This window comes from Venturia canescens, chromosome 1, assembly GCF_019457755.1.
Source record: "Venturia canescens isolate UGA chromosome 1, ASM1945775v1, whole genome shotgun sequence".
Taxonomy (NCBI): Eukaryota; Metazoa; Arthropoda; class Insecta; order Hymenoptera; family Ichneumonidae; genus Venturia; species Venturia canescens.
In genome coordinates this window covers 3934288-3960473 of record NC_057421.1, presented here as the reverse complement: position 1 = coordinate 3960473, position 26186 = coordinate 3934288, and the positions used below count along the sequence as shown (strand labels likewise).

General features: G+C 41.6%; 1 protein-coding gene across 1 annotated transcript in view; it reads left to right on the top strand.

Moving 5' to 3' along the window:
* The first annotated feature begins 4116 nt into the window (after positions 1-4116).
* LOC122419001 (uncharacterized) overlaps positions 4117-26186 on the top strand; it is a 51829-nt gene continuing 29759 nt past the window's right edge. Inside the window, exons 1-10 of the mRNA XM_043433220.1 lie at positions 4117-4151; positions 4542-4595; positions 7342-7525; positions 16738-16966; positions 17105-17173; positions 18142-18292; positions 21629-21712; positions 22219-22302; positions 24310-24345; positions 25473-25529. Of these exons, the coding sequence (XP_043289155.1) occupies positions 7351-7525; positions 16738-16966; positions 17105-17173; positions 18142-18292; positions 21629-21712; positions 22219-22302; positions 24310-24345; positions 25473-25529 (885 nt within the window). The 5' untranslated portion in view covers positions 4117-4151; positions 4542-4595; positions 7342-7350. The remainder of the gene's footprint in view (positions 4152-4541; positions 4596-7341; positions 7526-16737; positions 16967-17104; positions 17174-18141; positions 18293-21628; positions 21713-22218; positions 22303-24309; positions 24346-25472; positions 25530-26186) is intronic.

Below are 26186 nucleotides of genomic sequence, written 5' to 3'. Positions count from 1 at the left end.
TTGACAATACTGCTTCGTGGCTTGTTCTACTTTTACGACATTGTCAAGCGCGTCCACAGAAAATGTACGTGGACGCAGTGCTTTACGACGTTGAGACACGCGCATGTCCCTTTGCGATGAAAATTCCTCTCAAAAGCTTTGTTAAGCGGCGAAGAAAACGAAAAACCTCGTTTTTCGGAATTTCAGTGAATAGAAGCGAACCGGGTCAACGGTCTGCTCGGGATTTATTTTCGTGCGGAGAAAAATGATATTGAAGTTTGCCCGGTTGGAGTCCAACGAAATGAGATCTAAAAAAATTCTCCAACAATTTCAGTAATTCTACAATTTTCTTCCCTACCGAATTTGCAATTCGTAGCTTTTCAACTCTCACTACAGATGTTTTTTTCGTTAAATTCGTTGGACTCCAACGCTGCGAACTTCAGCGTCGCGAAGAAAAGATTTTTACAACGGGACGGAGAGACAGAAGTGGGAGGAGAGATGAAGCCACAGTCGCAGGATTGGAGGAGTCGATTTTTTCCATTGTCGTTTCATTCCACATTGTGTACTCCCAGGATTCATAAAAACTCGAAACAAAAAATGTTCGCTACATCGACAGAAGATCATGGAGCGACGTTCGCGTTTCGAGATAACGGGAAAAAGAGCCGGATGCTGTGGGATGACGAGACTGGAAATTGCCGAGGAAGCAGCTCTTTGCTTTTGCATCACTGAAAAAAACATCGATCCTTTTGTTGTTTTCTTTCTCATCCTCGAATGAATAATCACCGGCTCTCGAGACGACGTCTGCCCTCCCGAACTTTCCCATTTTTCTCGTCAACCTCCTGATTGTCCTGTTTTTTAATGCTCCGAAGCTTTTGCACTCTGAGAATGTCCGGACCCAGCGGAATAAGCGCTTCGAGACTCCGCTCCCGGCAATCCGGATGAAAATAGTTGGAACTAGCAACGAAATGTGAAGAATTATAATCTCCGAAACGGTTTTACTCTCTCAGAAATACTTTACTCCTCTCATCCACGAACATTTCACTGTATTACGCACTCGCAAATAACACGCGCTGCAGATAAAGCTATTCTCGCGTAGGAGACGAAACACCCGATAAATAGGTTTTCGCATCCTTTCGATTGAAAAACAGGAAGTTTAAGCTCCATTCACACAGGAAACGCACGTTCACGCGTTGGTGTGAATGGGCGATTCGATATTGTTGCCGCCCGATGCATTCAACGAAATCCGCAACGTTCTTCCCTCAGGTTCTGCCGCGATACACGTTGATGTTCGCGTCGATACGAAATTCTGTCTCCGAATCATCGGGCCATCGAGCATCACGTTGTGCAACAAAACTTTCCATTTTTGGCCGAATTTCGTTCCAGGAACGTGAATATTTCAATCACGCAGAAAAATTGGAGTGGAAAGTTCGCAGAAGTTTTTTCACTCGCGCGTGTTTTCACGTTTGCAGTAAACGCAAACGTTATCAGTGCTGAGAGAATGAGTAAGAGAATTCTTCGCTCCCAGTTTCCGTGAGTAAGAAGGACAATGAGTAGGAAAAACGTGGGTGACAGCTCTCGCACGGCTCAACGTCCAACTCTCGTGATAGGCTTTGTCTTGTGAACTGTGAACGTTTGTCACAACGCGCCGCCTGTGTCTGCGCCCTCGTCGGTGTGAAGCATCGCGAAACTTGTTACAAAATGTATAGACGAACGAGGAATAAAGTTTGTGTGCTCTCGCGAGAGGGACAACGACTCTTGTTGCTTGTTCCTCGTTGATCGTTCCCTCGTTGGCCTAGATTTTCTTCCTACCAGTTTTCCTTCAGCCTCTTCCTCCTCTTCCTCGTTCGTTTGCATTTATTTTGCAGTTGTATTTTCTATATTTAGAACACACAGCGCATCACGTTGAAAAGACGGGAACAAAAGTGGCAACCGAAACGGAACGAAGAGGGAGGAACAAAAACCCTGGGAAAACGGTTCTCTCCTCGCCCACCTAATTTTCTCCGATCGAAGGGCCCCATTCAGAATCTATTTCTGACACGAATTATTCTACGCTTCGATGAATGTACCCAGCCGCGTGTACGTTCCCATTCTGAGAGTCCCGGCGCAGCATCCTGCTCACGGACACGAAGAAAATTAAAGATTTTGTACGAACACTGTGGAAAAAAGCTCCATTGGACGAAGCTTATTTTGTTCTCTTCAATGGAAATATACACTTCGACACGGACAACGAAATATTTTGAATCTATACGAATCAATAATTCGTCGATGCTGAAACGAGTCATTGATCGAACCGACCGAGCTCTCGTGCAGCTTATCAAATCCGTTGAGTCAACAAAATGTAATTGGAAAAAACTCGATTCATTGAGATTCAAACAAATATTTGTGGAAGCAACTGAAGTTTTTATGCGTAAATAAATAAACGGTTCGAATTGTCCGAGCAAAATCATTTGGCTTCAGTAATTTGTGTGATTAAAGTAATTCGGCCGTTCGATAAAGTACGGTGAAGGTCCACTTGTTTTTGCGGTAAAATTTTGAGTTATTTCATTCACAATTTTGAGTTTTTAACACGGTACTCTATATGGAAGAGCTCACAATAATATTAATTGTGAAAAAATTGTACGGTCTTCGAGCTTCGAAAAAGTTTACATCGCGAAGAAAATTTACCACAGATTCCGTTTCTTTAAAAAACATTATCTTACGGGGCTTTTAAGAAAGAAAATATGAAACAAATTTAGTTCTTGACGAGTCGAAAGCGGATGTCAGTCATTACGTTGGACTGCTGCGGTAACAGCTGATTGAACTTCGGGCAAATTCAGATATCGCTGGGATTTCATCGAATTTATTTTTGAGACTCACGTGCTTTCATTCCTCTTGTAGCTTCGCTCTTTTTTTAATGAATTGACCGTTCCTTTTTCTCGGTGCCATTACACCGATATAAACTTTCTTTCGCACACAATAAAAATGTTTCCTAGGTTATGTGGATTTCAAGTGGCACCGGTACCGACTCGATCATTAACTAGTCAAGTTGAAGTATAAATTTTATCTTTTATAATATTTTCAAAGCATTTTATTACATTCTTGTAATAAAAATATTCTCAACGCAAGTGTTGATTAATTTTATTTATAATTTAGACTTAAAATTAATCAACACAAAATAGTTGCAAACTTGACTAGTCATAGAGCGGCCGAACTACTTTAACCAATGTGAAGTTTTCACGGTTTATTTGAATAATCTGAATCATTCACCATTCGACAAAAAAGTTGTTGAATCTATCAAATTCCTATACAATAAACGGATTTAGTTTGATGAACAAGTTTTTTTATTCCGGGAGGAAGTAAAAAGCGCAATTTTCCGAGGCTGTAACGCGAACTTTTCCTCCTGGGAGTTGGGATCGAGCTGAAAATTCGTTGTTAGAGAATCCGTGATTCGAAGACACTATGAATCCTGAACAAACCGACGGTTTGATTCGGTATTTTATTGACGCTGCGACCAACGATGCACAAAAACCATCATAGACTTTTCGACTCTTTTTTCTCAGATCGAGCAATGACAGTACGAGCATTCGGTAACTGGCGTGCGAACAACGCGCTCGTTAGCTCGAATCGAGTGCAAGTTTACCGTTGAGTCATGGCAAGGAAGAAGAGGGTGACTTATTAGTCTCCAAGGAAGAAAAGTCCGCGGTAAAACGTGAGGTCGATTCGCCTCGAGCGCGCACAGCTTACCTCGAGCCACGTTTTTCCTGTGACACGAAAGATGGAAAACATAGCGAAAGGCTCTCGTGCTGATAATGCACGGCGAGTTCTCACGATCTTGGAATAAATATCTGATTCGTGTAGAGCCTGTTGAGAGAATAATTATTCGGCTCGAAGGTGCCTCGTCTGTGAGCGAATACGAGTCGAATATATCCGCGCGTTCAGATTGGAGAAACGTACAAAAATATTGGTCTGCTTTCGACCATAGTCGTTGGCTGGTCGGACTCTCGACCCGGCGAGTTTATTTTCGTGCGTGCGCCACGCACTTCGTGGCCTTTATACCCTTTTCCTCGGGCTTACAGCGGAGCACATGAGTCGTCCCTTGGCTGCCGTTGCGTTCGTTCACTCTTTGTAATAATTATAAATAGATTTGTGTCGAGAGAGTTTACCGAGAGAAAGGAAGCGTCTCTTTGTCTCTCGTAAGTGATGCTTCTCCTTCGAAAGAACGAACGAGACGGCGAGAGAGACGGAGAAAGTGTTAAGAGAGTTACGAGACCTTTTTCCCTCTTGATTTATTTGTATTCACATGCCTGACGGGTAACGGAAGTCTTGAGATACAAGAGCTCGACTAACGTCACGTGTCCGCGAGAGATATTCTTTGTGTCTGATGAGCTATTTACCGTTTCTACTTGCGACGAAATTTGAATAATTTACTTCACGAAGCGTTCAACTGCGAAACGTGGTCATTTCCTTGCGGAGATTCATATTGCGCAAACTCGAGTGAAACCATGAGACGATTTTTTGGAAAGTTTAAAGCCACAGCGTACTTGGACTGATTTTAATCATCGCGCCTATCGTTTTTGTTACAGATTTTCGGAACAAGGACACGCGAATCGCCCCTGATATGCCGTTTTTTCTTTAAGGTGAGTCGAGAAACGTCTAACCAATGGCAATCACGATCCCTGATTTACTTTTCGTTGATCAACCGATATTACTTATACGTTTCGAGCCGAGGCCAAAGTGATGGTTCTATTAGCGTCGCGTTTTATCCGTAATTGAGTTGCTGCCGCAATTATCAGGGAACCGGGGCGAAACCACGGCCGATAATTCATTTTGTCAAGACGGTCCGAGATCATTATCTCTTAATGGCGTATCGATCAGAGCTTCGCGTAACCCGCGACTGTATCTCGACCAGCGATTCCAGTGCGTGGGTGTTCCATCATAACTCTCCATCGAAAATCGATTCTCGACAATTCGTGAGGCAATATGAAATTCTGTTAAACGTGACAAAACTCGATGGAAGTTGATATTTAATGCTTCTGAATTCTAAACACTTGGAAGTACACTCATCGAGAAGCAAGTCCTCCAAAATCATTTCTCAATTATTTCGATCCAAGGGAAACTGCACTGAGAATAAAATTTAGTTGAAACACTTGAAAAATGTACAATTTAACTAAAATATTTAGATAATCATTCAAATAGGATTAAACCAATTGAGGGTTATGTGACGATACTTGGGTTACTCTAACGTCATATTTTGTTGCTACGAAAATATTAGTTAATGCATCCAAAAACTAGGAATACAAAAAAAAGTTTTTCGTGCCGAAAAGTGAGATAAAGAAAATCAACTATTTGATCAGGCAGAAATTTAGTTGGTTAATCAAGAAATAAGTAAATCGGTTTAACTAAATTATACATTAAATGTACTGAAGTTTCTTTCGAGGTAGACATTTGTACAGACAATTGATTTGGTTCGTCATCTTCACTTCATTACTCGACATTCAAATAAATATATATCATCAAAGTATATGTGAATTAAGTGAAAATAAACAAATGTTTCGAGTTCTTTGAACAAAAGATTTGCTTTCACTCGTTTAATTAATGCACATAAACAAAAATTCAGTGATTCGGATAAATGAACTATTCCTTATTTATCGCAAGCGGATGTTAGTTGGACCAAGCAACATAAATATCAACTAAAGACATTTGGTTGTTCAACGATTTTTTTTCTCGGTGTATCAATTGAAAAAGACGCTAAATTCAGTCACTTAAGCTTCACGAATCCTAATTTTCTTACCATTTTGGTCTACACGATTCTTTGGCTTATTGTCAAAAGTGTAAAATATCTGAAACCGATATTTTTAGGACCAAGATCCCCGCTGTGAACTCACGAGCAGCTACACTGAAAAAAAGTTCGTTCATTAAACTAAATCCATTTTGTTAAACGAAAATTAAATTCCAACAATTTTTTAAATGAAATCACAAGTGTTTCGGTTTATCGATAAACCAACACGCTTTTGATTTGCTCCGACGAATAATTGTTTAAATAACAATTATGAAATTGACTGAATAGTAATCGCTCGAACAAGTAAAATAATTTGTTTATTCCGCAGATATTTTTATTTACTCCAACGTGATTTTGTTGAGTTACCAGAGCTCCTGTTGGTTCGACCACCATCGTGTTTCAAAATTCACAAATCATCCGGTCTCATATCTCAGAAATATTCGGTTGCCCGCGTATCGGAGCAAGTATATTGTAGTTGCGAGAATAGGAATTAGTTTAAACGAAGAAAGTTTGTTTCTCAGTGTTTCCCCCGGAAATTAGTTGAGAGCGAGGGAAGCATTGTGTACGGCGAAGGTCGCACGAGGACGATGAGGTGGGTGGGAGAAGAGCCCAGGAATTGCCTGGAAATGCACGTAGAGTTCACGAGCTTTTCCAGCGGGTATATACACGCGCATTGGTGCACCGAGATAGTCAGCTGTGCTGCGACAAGGTCAGGGTCGTATCTGGTCATGGTTGAGGGAGGGTTGGGTCGGGCTGGCGTAATCGATGCCCGCGACTGGTCTGTCTGCCCCTTGCTCTCCGCTGCCTTATTCTCTTGCCAGAAGAGCACCCCTTTCAGCTGCAGTAACCATGGCAACCATCTCTCCTGACCCAATCCGGTCTCTTATATACATAAATGTACATAGAAACACTCGTACATGCATATTACATACACAGAAACAAACGTGGATGAATTCGGGGCTGTACGTGTGTCCGTGAATCCATATACAAAAGACTTCTGACATATAGAAATGCAGCATCGCATCCAGAGCTTTGGCAAAGTCGCGACGACAGACATCTCGGCAACGGTTACTGCAGTTCGGTCTCTCGAGTTCTCCAGTCACATTCTCTCCTCTCTCGCTCTCTCGCAGTCTTCTGAACTGCTCCCCGAACGAAGTTTCCTCCACTCGGCCCAGCACAAATCCGTCTTGTTAATTAAATTATAGGGCCGCTTAATCGTTGAGCCGAAAACGCAGCCTGCTCGCGCTGACGTAATTAAACAATCGCGTGAAAAGCTGGCGTCGTGCGCGTCTCGTTGGAACTCGGACTCGGTGTGCGTCGTCCTTTCCTTCCATTCCGTGCGCGTGTGATTAATCGTGCGCTCGAAGAATTAACAAGCTCAACCGCGTGTCTCTTCCCTGTGATAAATTCGCTCGAAAGTATCGCATTGAATGGAGAATCGGGCGTCTGGAAACTGGGAAAGTTGGTTAACCAACCAACATGCCACGGCTCAACGCGTCCCCAATAACAAGCCCACCACCAATAAGACCAATTCCATCCTCTCAGGCTGGTATCATCGCGTTAAAGAATCCTATGTCGCAGCATGGTTCTGTCGCATGTTTCAGACCGGAAGAATGTCAAGCGCCCCCGCAGGAGGTGCTGCCGGCGGAGGAGGCGGTGGCGCTGTCGGGGGTGCCTTAAGCCTCATGGGCTGCGTCAGGGAAGCCTCGCCACCACCCCAGGATCACCATCATCTCAGCCTCGGGGAATTTGCCATGCAGCAACGCGCTGTCGATACATTACCGAAAGGTGAGTCCTCGCACTGCCATCATTTTTCCACGAAATTTCATAAATCTGTGTCCTCTCGTCGCGCTCACATGCAATCGCCAATTTCTCACACGTCTTGCGAGCATTTTTATCGGGAGGGGACAACTCCGAAGAAAACAAATCTCGAGAAGTTTTTCTTATAAACAATGCGACAAACCCTCGGTATTCGAGATCCATCGGGAAAGACCCGCGGCAGGAACAAATTGTTACGTAAATTATCGGAAAAATCATCGGAACACGTGACATTTTTTGACACCCCGTTGTCGCACGTGCCCGCAGTGATTGGTTGGGAAAAAAATTACGAGTCTCCCTCCGAAAACAATGAAAAGTCAGACACAATGCAACGTTTTTTGCCCAAGCCCCTGGCGCTTCCGAGCAGAAAAGCGGCAACCGGGGACTGCGTTACCTACGAAGATTCGTCATTAGGCCGAGTGAACCTCGAAAAGTGGAGGTTCCTCGTCGAAAGTCAAAGAAAAGTCCGGAATAATGTGGAATTTTTGGCGCACTCCTCAGGGCTAAGAAAATTTGAAAAGAGGATGCTATTACGAAACTTCTCTACAATGACTTCCGCGGGGGAAGTGACGCGCCATGGTTTCCGAAGTTTGGGTCTGGTCTGAAGGAAAAATGGGAGAAAAGGCCTCCGACATGAAATCGTACTCGGAGATTCCGCTCGGAGGCCTTTTCGCTTTATCGCGCGAAGCGCCTCACGCGATAGCGCTCCAATGTTTCCATTCGCACGTGTCTGTGCGATTGTACGTACACGTGGATGTGCGCTCTTCTCACACAGCTACGGTGTCTGGAAGGTGAGCCCGGGGCGGGAGTCTAGACGCTCGAGACGAGAGCGAGAGAGCGAAAACGGAAAGAGGAGAAATGAAAAATCGTGTCTCCCGAAATTTCGCCTCTACGTACCCGCGCGGAATACCAGTTCGAAAATGATATCTCAACCTGGCCAATCCGCACGGGGGCGTTGATAAATGCACCTCCTTCGCGAGCGTACAAATTCCAACGTGTACGTGCCTCCGCACATATCTGTACGGTTCAACTGGCTTCGGAGTGCAACGCTCCCTGAGATTATGGCAAATGTGTCTGGGATTACAACACCGGCATGAAAAGTGTCGAGTCGGGGTAAAAACGATTCTTATTTTCAGCCAGCCTCGCGCTCGCTCTCGCCGTTTCGTTGACGCACTTCGAACATATGAGAAAACTTGCAAAAATTTTCCTGTTTTTAGTACGAACGTTTAAAGATCTTGAAATCGATGAATAACGCGAATCATTTCTCAATTTTATTGCATTTACAAACTTTTTATCTCGGTTGACACGCGATTTGATTCATCCATCCGGGAATTGAGACGCGGAAGGTCAAAAAAGGAGAAGAAACGTTTATCCTTGCATGAAGAAAATGTAATAACATTTGAGTCGAGAAAAACCGATTGATTTTTCAATTCAACTACGCTCGATCGAATCGACCTCATTCTTTTTGGTAAGTGAACGCTTTATTGCAGCCTCGAGCCTGGAATTTAGATGCGAAAGGAAGGCGGAGGAAGGGAAACGGTTCTTTTTTTTTGTCACGAACGTCAAATAACATTAGAGTGTAGAGAGCCACCCAACGAATATTTTAGTTTCGTTCCATCTGGACCAAAATCACCAAAATCACTAAAATTGAGATGCGAAGTGCGAAGATATTTGTACGTCCGTGTCGTTATTTGCTCGCAGAAAACGATCGTTGAACTCGGTGTAATCAGACTGCAGCAAATGTTGGGTGCAACCCACGCGAATTGGATTCAGTATCGTTCGAAAGGTCGGAGGCTCTTTGATCATGAATAATCTGCACTGAGAAACACGACGTCGATGGGGATAGAGCATCGGTAGGGAAGAAGGGAATGCACTTCCGGTTGAGCGAGAACATCGAGCCTCTGAATGTTTTTTTATTTTCTTTCTTTTTTTTTTCATCGAACGAACGGGAGGAGATGGAAAGGAAGGTCTTCCGCCACGCTGCAGTCTGATAATCGGTTCCGCGTCGTATTGCACTTAAGTACGAATGCTGGGATCACACTCGTTGCAGGGCATAGAAAATCGAATAGAAATCATTTCCAAGCGAACACTTCGAGCGTCAAATTTCACGGATGAGTGGCTCGCTCTCTCAGTCCGTGACTATTTCCATACAACTTCCAGCATCGCGATTGATTACCGGGCCTTGAAACACTTCTCGATAATTTTTCATCTCGTTTCTTACTTCTTCGATTCGGAGTCCATTTTCTTGCATGACTTTCACGCGGGCCCTCGACTCCCTTTAGTTCCTCGTTCCTTGTTAAAAAAACGATTTTGCTTTTGATCACGAAATCACATCGGCCAATGAGCGTTTCTTTTCAATCTTTCGCCTTGCCAAGTACACTCCAGAGCGAAAGATTCGAAGCGACCGATCAGTTGGCGAAACAACGGAAAATACGTTGATTTCGAATAGAATTTTCGACACTTCGATCGACGCGAGCTATGCAACAGACTGCAAAAATCCACGCTTCCTCTTTTTGCGATTCAATCTTTGATCTACGAGAACTTCTCGACAACGAGGGCCCCGTAACGTTGTTATCGGCGCCGGAGACTCGTTTGATGCAAGTTCCAGTGAATAATGCATATTTTCCTAGTTCGCTTCTCGAGTTTATCGATTTTTCCGACTCACCTTTGCTTATCGTACTCGTCAAAGAGACGGAGAGAGATAACGAGCGCAATGTCAAGAACCAGAGAATCGATGATGTCAAAAGCATTGAATTCCTCACTCCCCTCGCGGTCTTTATCGTAAAACACGTGCCCCCGCCCCCCCGCCGCGCTGCTTTTCAGCCCCTCATGCCCGTACTCTTTCTCCTGGATCCGGTTTTCCATTACACAACCACATTCACTTTTACTTTCTTGTTGAAAGAATTGAGCCGCGTTGTTATCGCATTCGTCGCTTGAATTTGGGTCAGTGGAACACGATGAAATATCGCTACCTCCTGTTTCGTCGTTATCGTCGATGAATCCAGTCACATTCGCGTGTCCTGCTGCCGATCATCGATGTATGAATTTATAGAATGTGACGAAATTATGAAGCTTGCTGTATTGAAAAAAGTCAAGTTTTTATGAAAACATTTGAAATCCATCAAACTTCGAAATGTTAGGGATCCCGTCCTTGAGATTCTGATCGAATCGACGCAGTTTTAAGGAGTGCGAATCAATTCGTTCGAACCGGTTCGGAGAAATTGTTACGCTGATTCTACTGCGGTCTTTTGAAAGTTATTCAAAAGTGTTTTTTTCTTTCGTGGGCTGAATTCGTGACTTTCGATTTCGTGATGAATCTTGATTCGTACGGAAAAGAGATTATTTTGGAAAAATATGAGGGATTCTCTGTCAAACCGGCCACTTTTTTTTCGACCATCTCAGATCTACCTCATAACTGGTTATATCAAAGTACTACTATAAAAGGCACTCTATGTAAATTTTTTCAGATTTTTAAAATCATAATTTTAGAAAATACCGTTTTTTTTCAAATTAATATATCTCGGAAACTTGAAGTAACTGAGAAAAAATGTCTTCACATAAAAGTTATAGTTTCGTGTTAGCTTCCGAGCGGACGACTCGAAATAATTTTTACGTTCTGGTAACGATGACTTTTTTACGAAAAAAGGGGAGAATTATTTTTTTATTCAGGAACAGCCATTTTTTTTTGGCTGAAAAAATTACAGAGTTTTCCAATATGTCTGACGATATCGCGAGAAAAATCGCCAGAATGGTACGGATCGAGGTACCGGTATGAAAAAATTAATTTGTGTAATATTTTATTTTTTTACCTACCTCGATTCGTGCCACTCTAACAATTTTTTTGCGATATCGTCAGACATATTGGAAAACTCTGTAATTTTTTCAGCCAAAAAAAAATGGCTGTTCCTCAATAAAAAAATAATTCTCCCCTTTTTTCGTAAAAAGTCGTCGTTACCAGAACGTAAAAATTGTTTCGAGTCTTCCGCTCGAAAGCTAACACGAAACTATAACTTTTATGGGAAAACATTTTTTTTCAGTTACTTCAAGTTTCCGAGATATATTCATTTGAAAAAAAAACAGTATTTTCTAAAATTATGAATTTAAAAATCTGAAAAAATTCACATAGAGTGCCTTTTATAGTAGTACTTTGATATAATCAGTTACGGGATAGATCTGAGATGGTCAAAAAAAAAGTGGCCGGTTCAACAGAGAATCCCCCATATTCGAGTCGCCCGAATTTGTCGGATCGAAAATTTCGTAATCGGAGCCTCGGTTTGTTTTTGGTAACGATGAACTTACGAATTTTTTAAATTTACTTTCGTTTGGCTTTTACGCATTATCGTTTCGTCTCCTCCCGCACGACGAGAAAAGTGATAATAACGCTGCAGTTTGAAGCAGAATGACTCGGAGTTTACTGTGGAAAAGGATTCGGGGCAGAAAATTTGTTTGATAATTGAAAGACAAATCCTATTTATTTGCGGGTCTGTGAAAGCGGAGAGTTTCGTTGAGAGGGAGTAAAATTTTTCCTCAATTGTGGAATTATCATCAAGAGGAATCTTGACGTCGTTACCAGGGAAGCAGAAAATTGCTGAGAAAATGGTCGCCCGCTTTATTCTATCCGGTCTGGCAATGTTCACAAACGCGAAAATAACACACGGACGCGCGCGCACGTATTATTTCGACGTGCATAAACAAATGCTCGGAAATGAGCGTGTGTGGGATTTAATTCGTCAGACTCTAGTGGGGATTCAGGTCAGTAAAGCGATTCGGAAATCATTTCGCGTATACAGAAGCGAGTTACGATCCCGTTCGATTCACGGAAGGTGCCGCATCTCATTCGAGATTCTCAGCGTTTTATGAGCCTTTTCTGGAATAGCTTCCTACTCTTGTATTATTCCGAACGAATTAAGGTCGAATGGCGAAGGCGATTGAAGTCGTTACTCCCCGTTTTCAATTCGATCTTCTCATCGGACGCTTGAGGTTATGCTTTGACGTCTACCGTACCCAGCCAGCACTTTCACTTCATTTTGCACAATTCCCTTGCAGCCTTCGCCGACTCCAACTATTTATTTGCGCGAGTGCTACCTCCCTCTCGAACAATTCGCCGCACTTTTCCGCGATCCCCGATTACTTTTGTTCCATTCGCTCCTCCATGCAATCACCGCCCTCAACCGCGAGCCTCTTTTTGCCATTCGATTACTTTCGGTCACCGAGAATATCGTGCCTTTCGAACCTCCGAATTCGACTCAGGACCAGAGCATCAAAAATCGACATTTTCACCCACAATTTTTCACCAATTCCCAAAAAAATAATATCCGAAAGGACGAATTCAACATTCACATTTTATTCTCGTTAAGTATTGATGAAGAATATTTATGTTTATTGTATGTTTAGATTAAAACCAGAATTCACAATAAATAGGTGCTTATTTCGAAGAAATTACAAACTCGTGACAACGAGCAAACAGAATCATAAATCCAACAAACTCTCACAAAATCGACACGTGACTAGAACTAGAATTTTGTGAGACATCACAATCGAATCAATGACGGACGAAATTGATCTTAAAATCAACGGGTGAATAGGCTGATGTCGTGATCATATTTCGTCAAGATTTTTTGATGGAATTAAAAATTGAGCAGCAAAACAAAAGCATATCATCAAACTATTTTTTACTTATTTCTAGTTTCTTATATTTTAGTTAACATCGATGACAACCCGGCAATATTCACACTGGATAATAAACGTCGACTATAATCACGTGATCATTTAATCATTTTGAAGAATTCAAAAAAAAAAAATTATCGGCGTTTGTTTATAAGTCGGATGATATCGCAGTTTTCGGAAAGAACCCACCAAAAATGTTTCAATATTTTCTCAATGTTTTCCTCGGTTTTCAGATATGTGGAAAGAAACCGAGCGTTTTTCAATGATGAGATAAGCCCCTTCAACAAAGATAAGGCTCTCCCAGTTGCTGCCTGAAATTCTGATACAATTATCGATAATTGTTTTCTCTCGTACAGAGAGAACGAGAGAGAAGGCGAAACAATTGGCTAGATGATATTCTCCGGCGAGCAGAATGGCTTGTGCGTAACAATAAGAATCTTGTCGCCCATAAGAGGGGTGGGGAGAAATCGCGGCTTTCTTCCAAGATATCGCGAAAGTCGTTCGCCGCTGTAGGGAGGCTTTTACAATCTTATCGAGCGCGATACTAAGTACGAATTCTATTGGCCGATGAGTCGAGCTCTAGTCAGGTGTATCCTCTCACATGGATCGAAGAGTTCGCAATGTCGAATTACAGTCTTTTACGATCGATGGCCAACAAAGTGTCTGAAGAGACTTGGACTCTGGAACGAAAAATGTTTGATCTCGGGAGAAAATGAAATTTTCGTGACGGTAGCCGTGGATTAAAAGTCGCACGTGTAGTTGAGAAAAAAAAGCAAGGAAACGTAATGGAAACGCTGGAAGATCTGGGTGATCTCGAATGGTGTTTTGGTAATGAAAACTTCGAATCGATACTCGAAAACACGTGAACAAATATTTGGGCCTGGATGAAACGATCTTTTCAATATTTCGCTCGTTCCGACGAGTTGAACGAAAGAATAAAAGTGGAATAACGAAAGAATAAAAATATGTGGAAGGCTAGCGCGAGTGATAAATATTCGACGAAATTTGAAACGCGTCTAACATTTTATCGACTCGCGTATCGCATAGCTGATGGTTGAAGAATTTTTATCTATTGACCATTTCGATGAGAGGAAGTAGCGACGGAGACGTTTTTTTCATAAACTTTTAGCACGCCGTTCGCGTCCGTTATCTCGTCTGTTTTCAAATGTGTGTACGAGGATCGACGGGCCACTTGAACAGCAATCAATGTTCCAACGGTTCGGAATGTTGCCTCTTGAGGCCTCGCGATGACATTCATTTCCGTCCATCTTATTGGACGTTTCGATCGAAACGAAACTATTTTTTTGCTCTCCCTGTCGTTCTCCTGTCTCATATTTCCCTCGCAATTATATTTCCGTGCGTGACGTTTAATCGGAACGATATGCGAGCATCTGCTGTCGCTTCCGCATGCGAACACGCGACGAGGCGAAAATGACACTTCGAAATAATGATTCTCCAATGGAATTCTGATTTCTGTCTGCGGATTAGAAAAAAATTTTTCTCTTGCGACTCGTTTCACGTGATGCCCGAAGCCCTCGCGTGTCCCACTCCGAGCGAACGCGTCGCAATCCTCTCCCGTACTTTTCACCCTTTTTTTCTTGTCCGTCATTTCCGCATCTGTATCAAGCAAGAGAGTTTTTCACACCTTCCATTTAATTCTCTGTGCCCTTTCGCTCTCTCGCTCTCGCTCTTTCTTTCTCCGGCGAGTTGAATCGAAAAGGGTGAACTTTCCGCCTCGAGCTAAAGATCATTCTCCTGTACGGTTCACTGCGAGCATTTCTCAACCCCTTTTCACACATTAATCTTTTCTCAGCCGCCGTTAGTTCTCGTTCTCTCACTTCTCTGTAGTATTTTCTCTTCTCCTGTTCTTTATAATCGATGTACGCATTCCCTCCTTTCGATGGCTTTTACCGTCACGCGCGTATCTTCGGAAAACGAAAGAAGAAAATGAATTCAACTGATGCTGCAGCTGGGGGAATCAAAGTTGGAGTAAAACTTGAAAAAACAAATTATCAAATTTAATAACCAAACGATTGAAGAAAAAAACAGACTTTCGGTAGTGTTCAAAAAAAACGACTCTATTCAATTTAATTTTCAAAATTTTTGACTCAGCGAACCAGAGAATAAAAACAAAACTGACGAAAAATTCCCAATTTCAAACGATCCATGGGGTTTTAGAAAATGATTGTACTTTAGAAAAGATTTTTGGATAAATTCGAGAAACCTGTAATTACAAAAAAAAAGAATAAAATTTGAGGAAATAAATCACCAACGTTATTCTTCTCTCGAGCATAAAAATCTTGAAAACTTATTTACTGCGCAGTCCGATTCGTGTCAGCATCGCCCATTGACTCGGTCCCATAAAAATTTCACTCTTTTATTTCGCGGTCCGTTTTCCAGGATTTTGTTGACCCAATCGATCCCGTTCCTGAGGCAAGGCTCAGTGTATCGAGTGAGTGGCTCGGGGTCATCATCGATAAGGCTAAAAATAAATTTGAAACATTCGTTCCAAGTCCCGCACCCTCTGTTTTTATGAGCCCATCCCTGCATCGTTCTTTTTACGCTGTTTTCTCGCTATTATTATACCTTTTTCGGATTCTTCGACTCCGCCTTAATCCAATTATATTTCCACTCACAAGATTAGCGCATATCCTAACACTCAGTGCCTTCCCTTGAATCGATGGATCCTCGTGGTCCTTTCGATAATTCAATATTCATCTCGAAATTCTATATCTGTATCGATGCGTTCACCCACATCCATCCGATGCTCAATGTGGAGCGAGTTTGCTGGACCATTATCATCGCTCGTCCATTATCGCGAGCCATCACGACTCGCTCTCAAACGTATCTGTGTTCAGTTCCACTCATTAGCCGCGTCTATATCGTCGTAAAATTCGCATTTCGGGATTAGGAGGAAAAAAAGATTTCACGTGCATGCGAGAGACGGGGATCGACGTTGATGTGTAGGTGCTGACGCATCAATGGGAGTACTAAATTTCTTGGAGCAATTCCATCTCGTTACATCCGATTGACTCACGCTCGACCGGCACGTCTGCTGTCGGATTAGGAAAAAGATACGGCCCGGGGCCGAAGCAACGGTCATCTTCTGCACTCAGAGGAATCGCTTTTTTCGCTTTGCGTAAAGTTCGCACGTGCCTTTGGAACGTCATTCTTATGACATTCTGGAACTCGCATTTTCGGTGTACACGTTTTGACGGCGTGAGGAAGTGATTGGTTGGGGGGTCAAGACTCGAAAATGAGCGGGGAAAAGATTTTTTATTATCGTGGATTTGAAGCGTTCGAGAAATTGGGCACGTCAATGATGAAAAGTGGAAAGAATTTTATCGAGAATTCATTTTTTTTAAAATTATTTTGCTGAGGATGAAGTTCGCAGGGAGCAGATTGTCTCTTGAGATCTTTATCATTCAGTAGAAAGTGAAACGACGAGAAAATCCTTGATTTATTCATTCGATCGGATCCTCGCTAATCTTCGCATTCGTTGCATCTTTTTACAGAACCTAAAAAAAGACGTTTCCATCCGCTCCGAGGTCTGAGAAGAATTTTCAGGCGAAAGAGTCGGGGAGCTGCGGACGCTCGACTCAGCTCACGGAACGGCGAACGGGACGGCGATCTGATAACGCGTGACCGCGAGGAAGTGACGCTTAGACATCCAGCCGGACGTCCTGAGGAGGCGCGCAGTCGAAGTGCCAGTGAACTTCTCACAGATTCGTGCGATCGCGAGAGGTACATCGAGCTTCCATTAAAAATATCGATTCATTACAAAAAATTTGAATCTCAAAGAAATTTCATTGTTTTGAGTCAAAAAAACGAGAATTTTGCTTTTTTATCTTATTTTTCATCGTTTCAATGAAATCTTTTCAGCAGACGCCTTGGCTGGCCAAGGAAATATCGATTAGGAATTTCCGTGAGGACGCATAAGTCGTTTAATAAGTAATACAACAAAATAATTGCGTGTTTGTGGTCCGTTGGAAGAAAGAACAAACGTCACGTGTTTGAGATAATGTTACCGGCTTCACTGACCTTTCCTCATAATTGCTTTTTCCACACGTCGTTAGCGGCGTCGAGAAAAAGGCCGAAGCTTGGCTAGAGAAGCGATAAGATCAACAAAAATAATGATTTTTCAATAAAAATTCAATTAACCCATTTTTTATTATCGTCACTCGCGAGATCTAACAACTTCGAAGATTGACGATAATTTCGAAGCATTTCGATAATACGCAGTGAAGTAACTTTTCGTTGCTCATATTCCTGCGCTCTTTCCCTCGTCTTGGAATATTCTTGAACCTGGTTCGGGCGTCATGATTTCATTCAGAAGGCACGTAAATCGTTTCCTACCCCAGACGATCGTTCGTCGCGAAAAAAAGTCTAAAAGAACCAGAATCCTCGTGCAAGTTGGAGCAGTCGATGAATTTTCCAAACGTCATCCAACCAGTTCGAGTCTGTGCAGTTTCCCCCTGTTCTCACAACTTTTTCCCAAGCTTCTGTGTCTCCGTTCCGATACTTACGTTACAAGAACTCTTCTACTCGAGGAGGAATGATTCTCAACGAAGACAAAAGCACGAATTGAAAATTTTACGGAAAGTTGTAACGAGATTGATAAAAGGAAATTATTTCTATCGAAATTTCTACTCTTAACTGCAAGAAAATCTAAAATAATACAACAGAATTAATTTTTGGTCGCAGAAAGTACGAAAATAGTGATAAAAATTAGAGAAAATTCGATCTCAACTCCATTACTAATTGTAAGTCGATCGACAAATTTTCTTGGTTAATAATCATTCCACTTTGCGTGAAATATCCCATGTGATTTCGCCTTGTTCGTCCGTGTAAGTCCTCGTTGACTGTACCGCGCCATCTCTCAAGAGCTGTATTATTAATGAAGTGACTTGAAATTCCAGTGTGTTCCTGAGGCGAAGCGGTGTGGAGGAATCCTTCGCGAAGCTTCGTGGAGGCTCCGGTCAACTGTCCGTATCTCACGACAGCGTTTTCCCCGGGGAAGTGCCTCACACGAGGCCCCTATCCTCGCTGGATCCTCTCGCGACTCTCGAAGTACGTAACAATACGAGTCATGCATTCTCCATCGCCTCCAAACTCTTCGTACCTCCACCTTAATGCGGGGCATCAGCTGTGCACTCTCGGGCACAAATCATTTTACAAATTTCACTCCAACTCTCCTCGGGCTCGTTGCTCGCTACAGTTTGCTTCACTATTTTTCCTCCCGAGGGATCGTCCTCGGAATTCCGCTCAAACTCCGATCGAAAACTGCTTTTCCTTATTTTCATGGAAATTAAATATGAACGTGAAACGAAACGCAGATTATTGGGAGCGCTCGTAACGATTCTGTTTCTCGGTCACTATTTTCGTCGTGCAAAGAAATCGCAATAATTCCAATGAGCTCCGACAAATCTCAGAGGAATTCCATCAAAATAATTTTCGTTACTTTCGTGCGAAAGTTGCAAATTTATGTTAAGTTTGCATAAAAGTTGAGACAATGATCGAAATCGGATTGTCGAATTTCCTCAATTTCACACTTCCCTCGATACAAAAGTACTCACTTCCAACGTCATTCCAAACGATTGCAATTCCGATAAAAACAGGATTAGCATGTCATAAAATTATGATTGATTGGAGTGTTCATAAATAATTTTTGCGTTCAAGTTTTTTGTTGAATTGTTAAAAAAGTCGGCTTTGCCGCCAATTGTAATGTCAAGTTTGCGAAAAAAAAAAAGATACGAGACTTCAAAGGTCTGTGAATGCGGAAAAATGAAAGTATAAAAGTATAAATTTTAAAACGGGAAGTGATCGAAGTTATGCTCAAATGTCGAAAATTGGAGAGCTTACTTCATAAATCTTTGCAACGATTTTATGCTCCGAGTAATAGCTCGATAAATTTTCATATTTATGTGCCGCCCATATAATGTGCCCGGATGTACGTTCCACCAGTTTTGCAAGACGAGGCTTAGGCTCCCGATATTCCGGGACTATTTTCGGTTAGCATTAAGGTCAACAGTGAAAATAGCATCGTGAGACGTGTACTCCGCTCTCATCACTCTCTCTCTCCTCTCGTTACTCTTCCTCTCTAACACGTGCGCGCACGCTAAACTAAATCTGTGTGCACTCAAACCGCGCACTCCATATTCCATCGAAGAATAGATGGCACCGAGCTTTCCCGACATAGACAGCCTTCCCGGGCTTTATCATCGTTTTCGGTTCCAATGAATATCAAGTACTTTGGTACACACGAATTTGAATCAGGTTCAACTGAGTCTGATTACTTAGAGAAAATTCAGTGCTCCATTTCATTCACGTTTCGGTGATTCGTCGTGATCATTTTTTGTAAAACAATCATTCGTTCGTTTATAACGCACCATCCCTTTGAGAAAATTTTCCGGTGTTTTATTATTACTTGTCACGAAATAAACGTAGAAAAATGATTTTTCGATCGAACCTCACAAAAATAGAACAAAATTGATCGTGTAATAAGATGAATAAAATTCTCTTTGAATCGTTTCTAACGAAATCATATTATAAAAGCTAACACACGTTATTGCATTCCAAATAAAGTTACAACGATCTGTCATTTCATCTTATTTTACTGTACATTACTGGACCTGAGTGCTCCTCGGTTGTTATTCAGTTGCAGTCACTTAAGGGGACGTCTTAAGCACAGGCATATTGCTCGAAGCTTTCGTACGAGGAGAACTAGCGTACGGAATGGGTACCGGCGATAGTAAATATGCGATATACGTACGTGGTTATACGCTGATATTGAGGCGTACGTACATACATTTATTATTCTTCGGCGGTATTCGAGTCACGAGTTAGCCGAGTTAAAGACACGGTTACACGTGTATCGTATTGCTCGCCGTGACTCGTCTCCCAATGCACCTTGGGATTTACACGTTCGTATCCATATTTTAATGTACTTTTACAAGGGGTGTCCTGGTGGACCTCAGTTCGGTAGGATTTCAAGAAGAAACAAATTATTTCGTCCCCTGATCCATAAAACTCTAATTAAATTTGAAGGGAGGCACAAGAAGCTTAAAAACTAAAAAAATTGGTTGACGAATTCACGTTTTTGGATCGCGCACCAACGACTATTAATATCTCGTCGAAATATCGATCCTCGCTTACTGATTTCTACCTCGTGAGGGAGCTTCGATGAAAACGAAGCAAAAAATTGTTTTTCCATTAAAATTAAAAAATTTTCATTCACTCCCTCGATTCTACACCGACTTCGAGCACACCCTGTACACGCGAGGATATAATATGAACGCGAATATATAGCACACCGGTTACATGCCCCCTGTCCATCGTCTACGATCACTCGAGTAGAGTAATTGCAACGCGAGACCTTCTCGCGCCGTTACCCCACCATCGAGTTCTCCCATCGAGGATATTCCCCTCGTCTTTATACGATAAACTTTGCGAGACCCAAATAAAGATGGTGCGGTACGCTTTCGCGCCAGACAACCATCACTCATTTTTTTCTACGACAGCTTACGAATAATGACGTGAAATTGGCAGCGAACAAATCGAACTTCGATAAGAAAAAAGAACAACGTGATTAGCGTTGATCGATCGACGGTGATCGTACTCGCTTCGGGTTTTACCGCGAGACGATTGAAAATACTTGAAACTATGAAACTTTATTATCCGGAATGAAAAAGAATAATAATTTTCGAAAGTTCATCAATTTCGAGCCGATTATTCGCTGTCGAGTCAGAACATGATCAAAGAAGAAATTATCAGTGCAATTACAACGATTAATCGATTCGAATTATAGAAGTCGATTAAACTTCGAGAAGTTTTGCCAAGTCCATCAAAATTCTCGGCGAATCCGCTCTCGACGTTGATCCTACCGAATTATTTTTCGCTCCACCAGTTAAGAAATCGAGGAGCTTATTTCATTACGGTTTCCTCACGTTCGTCGAGATCAAACACACACGATATACGAGCAGAAACGAACACACATGTAGGTCAATCCTAAGAACTTGAGATTGTGTTAAAAAGCACGTATGTACACTGGAGATTCTATTGCTGATGACATTCGGTCTTATGACACTTGTTTCGTCGATGCATCACGTTTGTTACGATGACGAATGCCTCGTTATCGCACGCGTTGCAGCTCTCCATTTTTGTTGATAGAGAATAATGCAGTCGATCTCACACTCGGCACTTCAAACTCGCATGCAGCATTTTATTGCGTTTACCGATCCCTCGTGCGTTCAATTATTCGAGCAACGAGCTGACGTTCCGTCCTAATACTTTGAGAAAGTCTTTCTTCCTGAGCATCTCCTAGAAATTCATTTAACATCCATTAATCTCCAGCTCTTCGATTCTATCATAATAATTCGTCTCTGTTTTTACTCGTACTTTGCACAGCGACGACAAACCAAAGCAAGCGACGAAGGGGTGCACAAAGATTATGCCTCGCGGATTCCACACGGCAACCGGATATCATTGAGGGTAAGAAATTAACGAGCGGATGCGATCGAAGCCTTGAGGGAAAAACCAATTGGACTGAAACTCGCGTTTTTTTGTGTTGCTGCTTCAAGAATTGGTAGAAAAAACTGAACTGATCCTAACAAAATCTCATTTGGATGAATGAAAATTCAGCGGATTCGACTGTGTTTTTATCGAAACAGCGAAGATTTAGTTCATTCAACGAAAGAGCAGTTGAACGATTTTTTTTCTCAGTATAAGATCAATGAAGAAATGGAAAGGAAGACACTTGAAATGGGGAAAAATATTCGAAGAGCATTCTTGTAGTTTTTCGATGGGAACAGTAATGAGAAAATGCAAAGAAAATTTTTACTTTAAGTGATGATTTAGTCCGTTACTGAAATTGAGAGTTTCGTAATTTTTGGAATAATGAGAATTTCATGTATGATTACGAATGATTTTTCAGTCGAATATTGGCCATTCCCTGACCACGAGTTTTTGGAGTAAGGAGAGCGTTAATCTTTTCGCAGGTGCTCGAGCAAATAAAGACAGTTATAGAGAACCGGAACCAACTGGCTTCAGCGACCTCCAACGAGTCCACTCACACTTCACATGTGAGTATGCACATGGTCATAATATGTTTGTATAAGAAATTCCGTGCTCAATCGAATCGATAAACAAAACTCGCATTGACGAGAAATCATCGATCGTGGTCCTTTCCCTGGCGATGTTTTTGGTAGCAAAATCATCCGGTCAATTACGTTTCGGTTCGTATCGACTTCTTTCTTTATCCGTGGACACCAGTCGAAACCTTTTCATGAAAACAATTCGGTTTATCGATTAATCAGATTTTCAAATCTTTACAGTTGGATGAAAATAAACAGAAATTCGATAATCTCTCGAGCTTAACGGAGAGTTATTTTTAACAATAATATTTGGAAAAATTATACCGAAACGAGCGATTCTTTGTTAGTTCGAAGTATTTGTTTTCGCCGCTCGAAATCAGTTTGATCGTCTTTTTAAATTAATCTCTTTTGTATTGAAACTTTTTTTTTCGAACTTGTTGAAGGTCGAAGAACATCCTCAATTCTTCATAATTCATTGCAGCATATCTTCGTAATGTCTTGAAATTTATGAATCTTATGTTGGTCGCCAAGTCCTCGAGTTTTTGTGGACAAAATTTATTTGCACGAAGCGTGTGGTTCATCCTCTTCGAATGTCTTTTTTTAGAATTTCGAAAAACTGAGAATGTTCAAATGTGTAATGATTAAATTTTTTTTTCACAACTTCGGAGGCTTGAAATATTTGATTATCAGTGACAGATTTAATAACGCATTCCGACTTATCTGATAAGATTAATTGCGAATTTATCGATTCGAAATTCCTTGCCGATAAATGAAGCGAAAAACGAATGATCGTTTGGAAAATTTCAAAATTAATTTCCACATTTTGCGATGTCTCAAAATAGTTTCGAAAAATCGAAAAGAAAATTAAACAACGAATTCTTTTAACTGGAAAATTTTTTTTCGAGCGTTCCCGTTTTCTTTATTTTTTCATCGTCACATGCGAAAATCCGCGCTCCATAAAAACGAGGGGCAGAGATCACATCGTGTTTTCTGAATTTCCAACTGCTGTTCGACGCTTCTCAACTTTTGGAACGGCTCTAAATTTTGTTTTTATCGCGCGTGATCACGTAACGAAGTACGAAAGAAAGTACGAGTCTCGGGTATTACGACTGTGGAAAAAACGTCTGCAGATATGAATAATACAAGAGTCAATGATTCATCAACACTTTACATAAGTATCGAGGGTTCTTGATTGCGTTTAATTATCATTTTTGGAGGCCTGTTCGCCTGAGAGAAGGAGCGATCGCTGGTCCGCGCGATCGCTCGCATGAAAAAGCATTCGAGGCGTTAATTAAGTACAGTGGAAGTGAGAACATTTCACGAGGATTACGAAACGAATTTGACCGAGGGAATAAATCTTTGTTTTCAGTTGCTAAGATGCGAAATAAATAAAGCATTGATCTGCGACAACGTAAAACTTTGTAGAAAGTCAGATTCTGTCATGATTGAAATTACAATTTCAATGCATGAAAACAAAACGAGACAACTTTTGAATTTACAGGCCTATAAAAAAGCCAGTAATGGTCTCCGTGTTTTGAAACTTTTCTAGTAGCATCCGAAACATTACTCATTACGAGCGTAAACGTAATGAAAAAATTGTCATACATCCCAAACCCCAAACAGAATCCGAGATAAAAAGAAACCAAACACTTTGGTGTTTGAAAAAAATGAGACACCAGTAAATGGAATCTTCATGATACAGTCTCATTGGCATGTCTCTTTAAACTGTTATGTCTCTTTCTCCATTCGAGCCACGTGGTCGTTAAATTTATGCCCCTTCTCCGTCTCCCTCTCCTTCTCTCCTTCTCTATCAATTTAGTCACTTCGTCATCGTCATCAATACCCAAGACACGCAACGTCGCACTCTGAGCTCTGCCTATAAACACGTACACGAATCTATAGGATTTGCCTGTACATATATTCTTCACTTCCCTCACCTACGTCTCGTGTCTCGCTCTCTGATGTCCCGTTTTCTTTTTTTTTTTTACGCTGCAGGCAACCGGGGAACGTTATCAGCAGGAAACCACCGAGGTGAGATAATGCGAAAGCAGCAACGTTTTCATTCTTTTTTTTTTCATTTTTATTTTCAGCCTTATTATTATTTCATTTCTGTCTTCTTTTCTCTTCTTTAATCCTACGACGTGTATTGCGCGAGTCCAAGGGGCCGGATTGACCGTCTCGGCAACGCTCGGACCTTCCTGCTCAGTGATGCAGCTCGCTTCACCAACGCCACACGCTCTTTTAGTCAATCTCCCGTGGCCTCTTTAACATTGATGCGAAATATTGTTGCGCGCACGTGCGCCCTCGGTGTGATTGGGTTTTCTATTTTGCGGGTGTGACACTTCGACGAAACTCTCGGTCTGCATGCCCCGAACCCTTGAACCGACTTCAACTCGATGGGGGTACGACAGACGAAAGTCTTTGCTTCCAATCTCGCTCTTTACTCTCGTGCTTTTCTCCATTTTATTATTGTGTGACGTGAAGTTTATTTGGATTTACAAGGATCCAACGATCTCCATAATTCGCGTAATCGTTCGATGATTCATCGTTGATCATCCTGACGTGGAAACCCAAAAAGTTTTCTCGTTTTTTCTCTTACCAGAAAATCCATTCCCGACCTTCGGAGTTTCAATGACCTTGAGATTTGAATTTCTAAACGTTTTTTCTCGTTCGACGTAACTTCCTGGAATTTTTTTTTTCGATCGCACTGTCTGACGACTCCGGCATGGAAATTCGGACACTTTTTTTTCAATTATGTTAGCGACATATTGAAGCATTAGCAACACATGACAAAACTGTCGATTTACGATGATTTTCCCTGAAAACACAACGAAAAAATGATAGCTCATTATTTTGGCTGTTGGTTTCTTTCGGCAAGGACTCTCAGTTGATTTCCTTATTCACATTGTAGAAATTAAATCTCGAAAATGAGCTCTCGTCATCTTTTGCGATTATTCAAATTTTTTGAGCACTCAGCGTCCAGTAGCTGCTGCGGTTCTCCATCACCGGAGCAAAGCAAATTTTCACTGATTTTTCGAGGATTATGAAAAATGTTGAACGTGGTTTTTCGTCGCTTGTTTTTTCTTTTGAAGCAAAAAAACTCATTCTTTTCTGAAAGCCAACATTTGAACGACGGTGGTTTTTTTTTCTTGTTGCAGAATCGCTTCGCGCATTTTGAGAAGCACGAAAAAAATGTTGAGGAAACTTTCACCAGGGTGAGTACAAACACATTCATTTACAATCGAATGCAAAGATTTTCCAGTATTTATGAGAAAAAAATTATGAATTTATGTCATTGAAAAACGCGACGATGATTTTGTTGTGCAAGCTGGTACCGCGATGACGGAATAATTTTAAATATCGGTGTAGACGAGATTACAAAATTTATCATCGATCGGATACGGGCTTCCGAGTCATCCAGGTTCTTTAAGGCCTCTCGATTCAATGGTATACGCACCTTTCTCCGTATATTTCGGGTTAAATGCAAATTTTGAAAGAACGGTTATGTAGATAAAAATATAGTCGAACTCGAGCCGTTCGGTTCGATCGTTTGCGGAAAAGAATTCATTGACCTTGGAAATGGGGACCGATGCGATGAATCACGCTATGAGAAAATCTCATTTATTGTTTTATTGGCCTCCTTAGCACAAGCGTCTGTGACGAAAGCGATTAAAATTCGAATCCATCGAACGACCATTTCGCTCCAAAAATAGTACGATTCCCGATCGACGTTCGAAAATATCTAGAAATCGATTCGATTTCGTTAGCTTTCTTTCTCGCTCCATGTAACGGAGGCGAAAACGACTACTTTGAATCTCATTCCGGAAAACATTTCAACACTTTTATTCTCGTCGCACGAATCCCTGAAAATA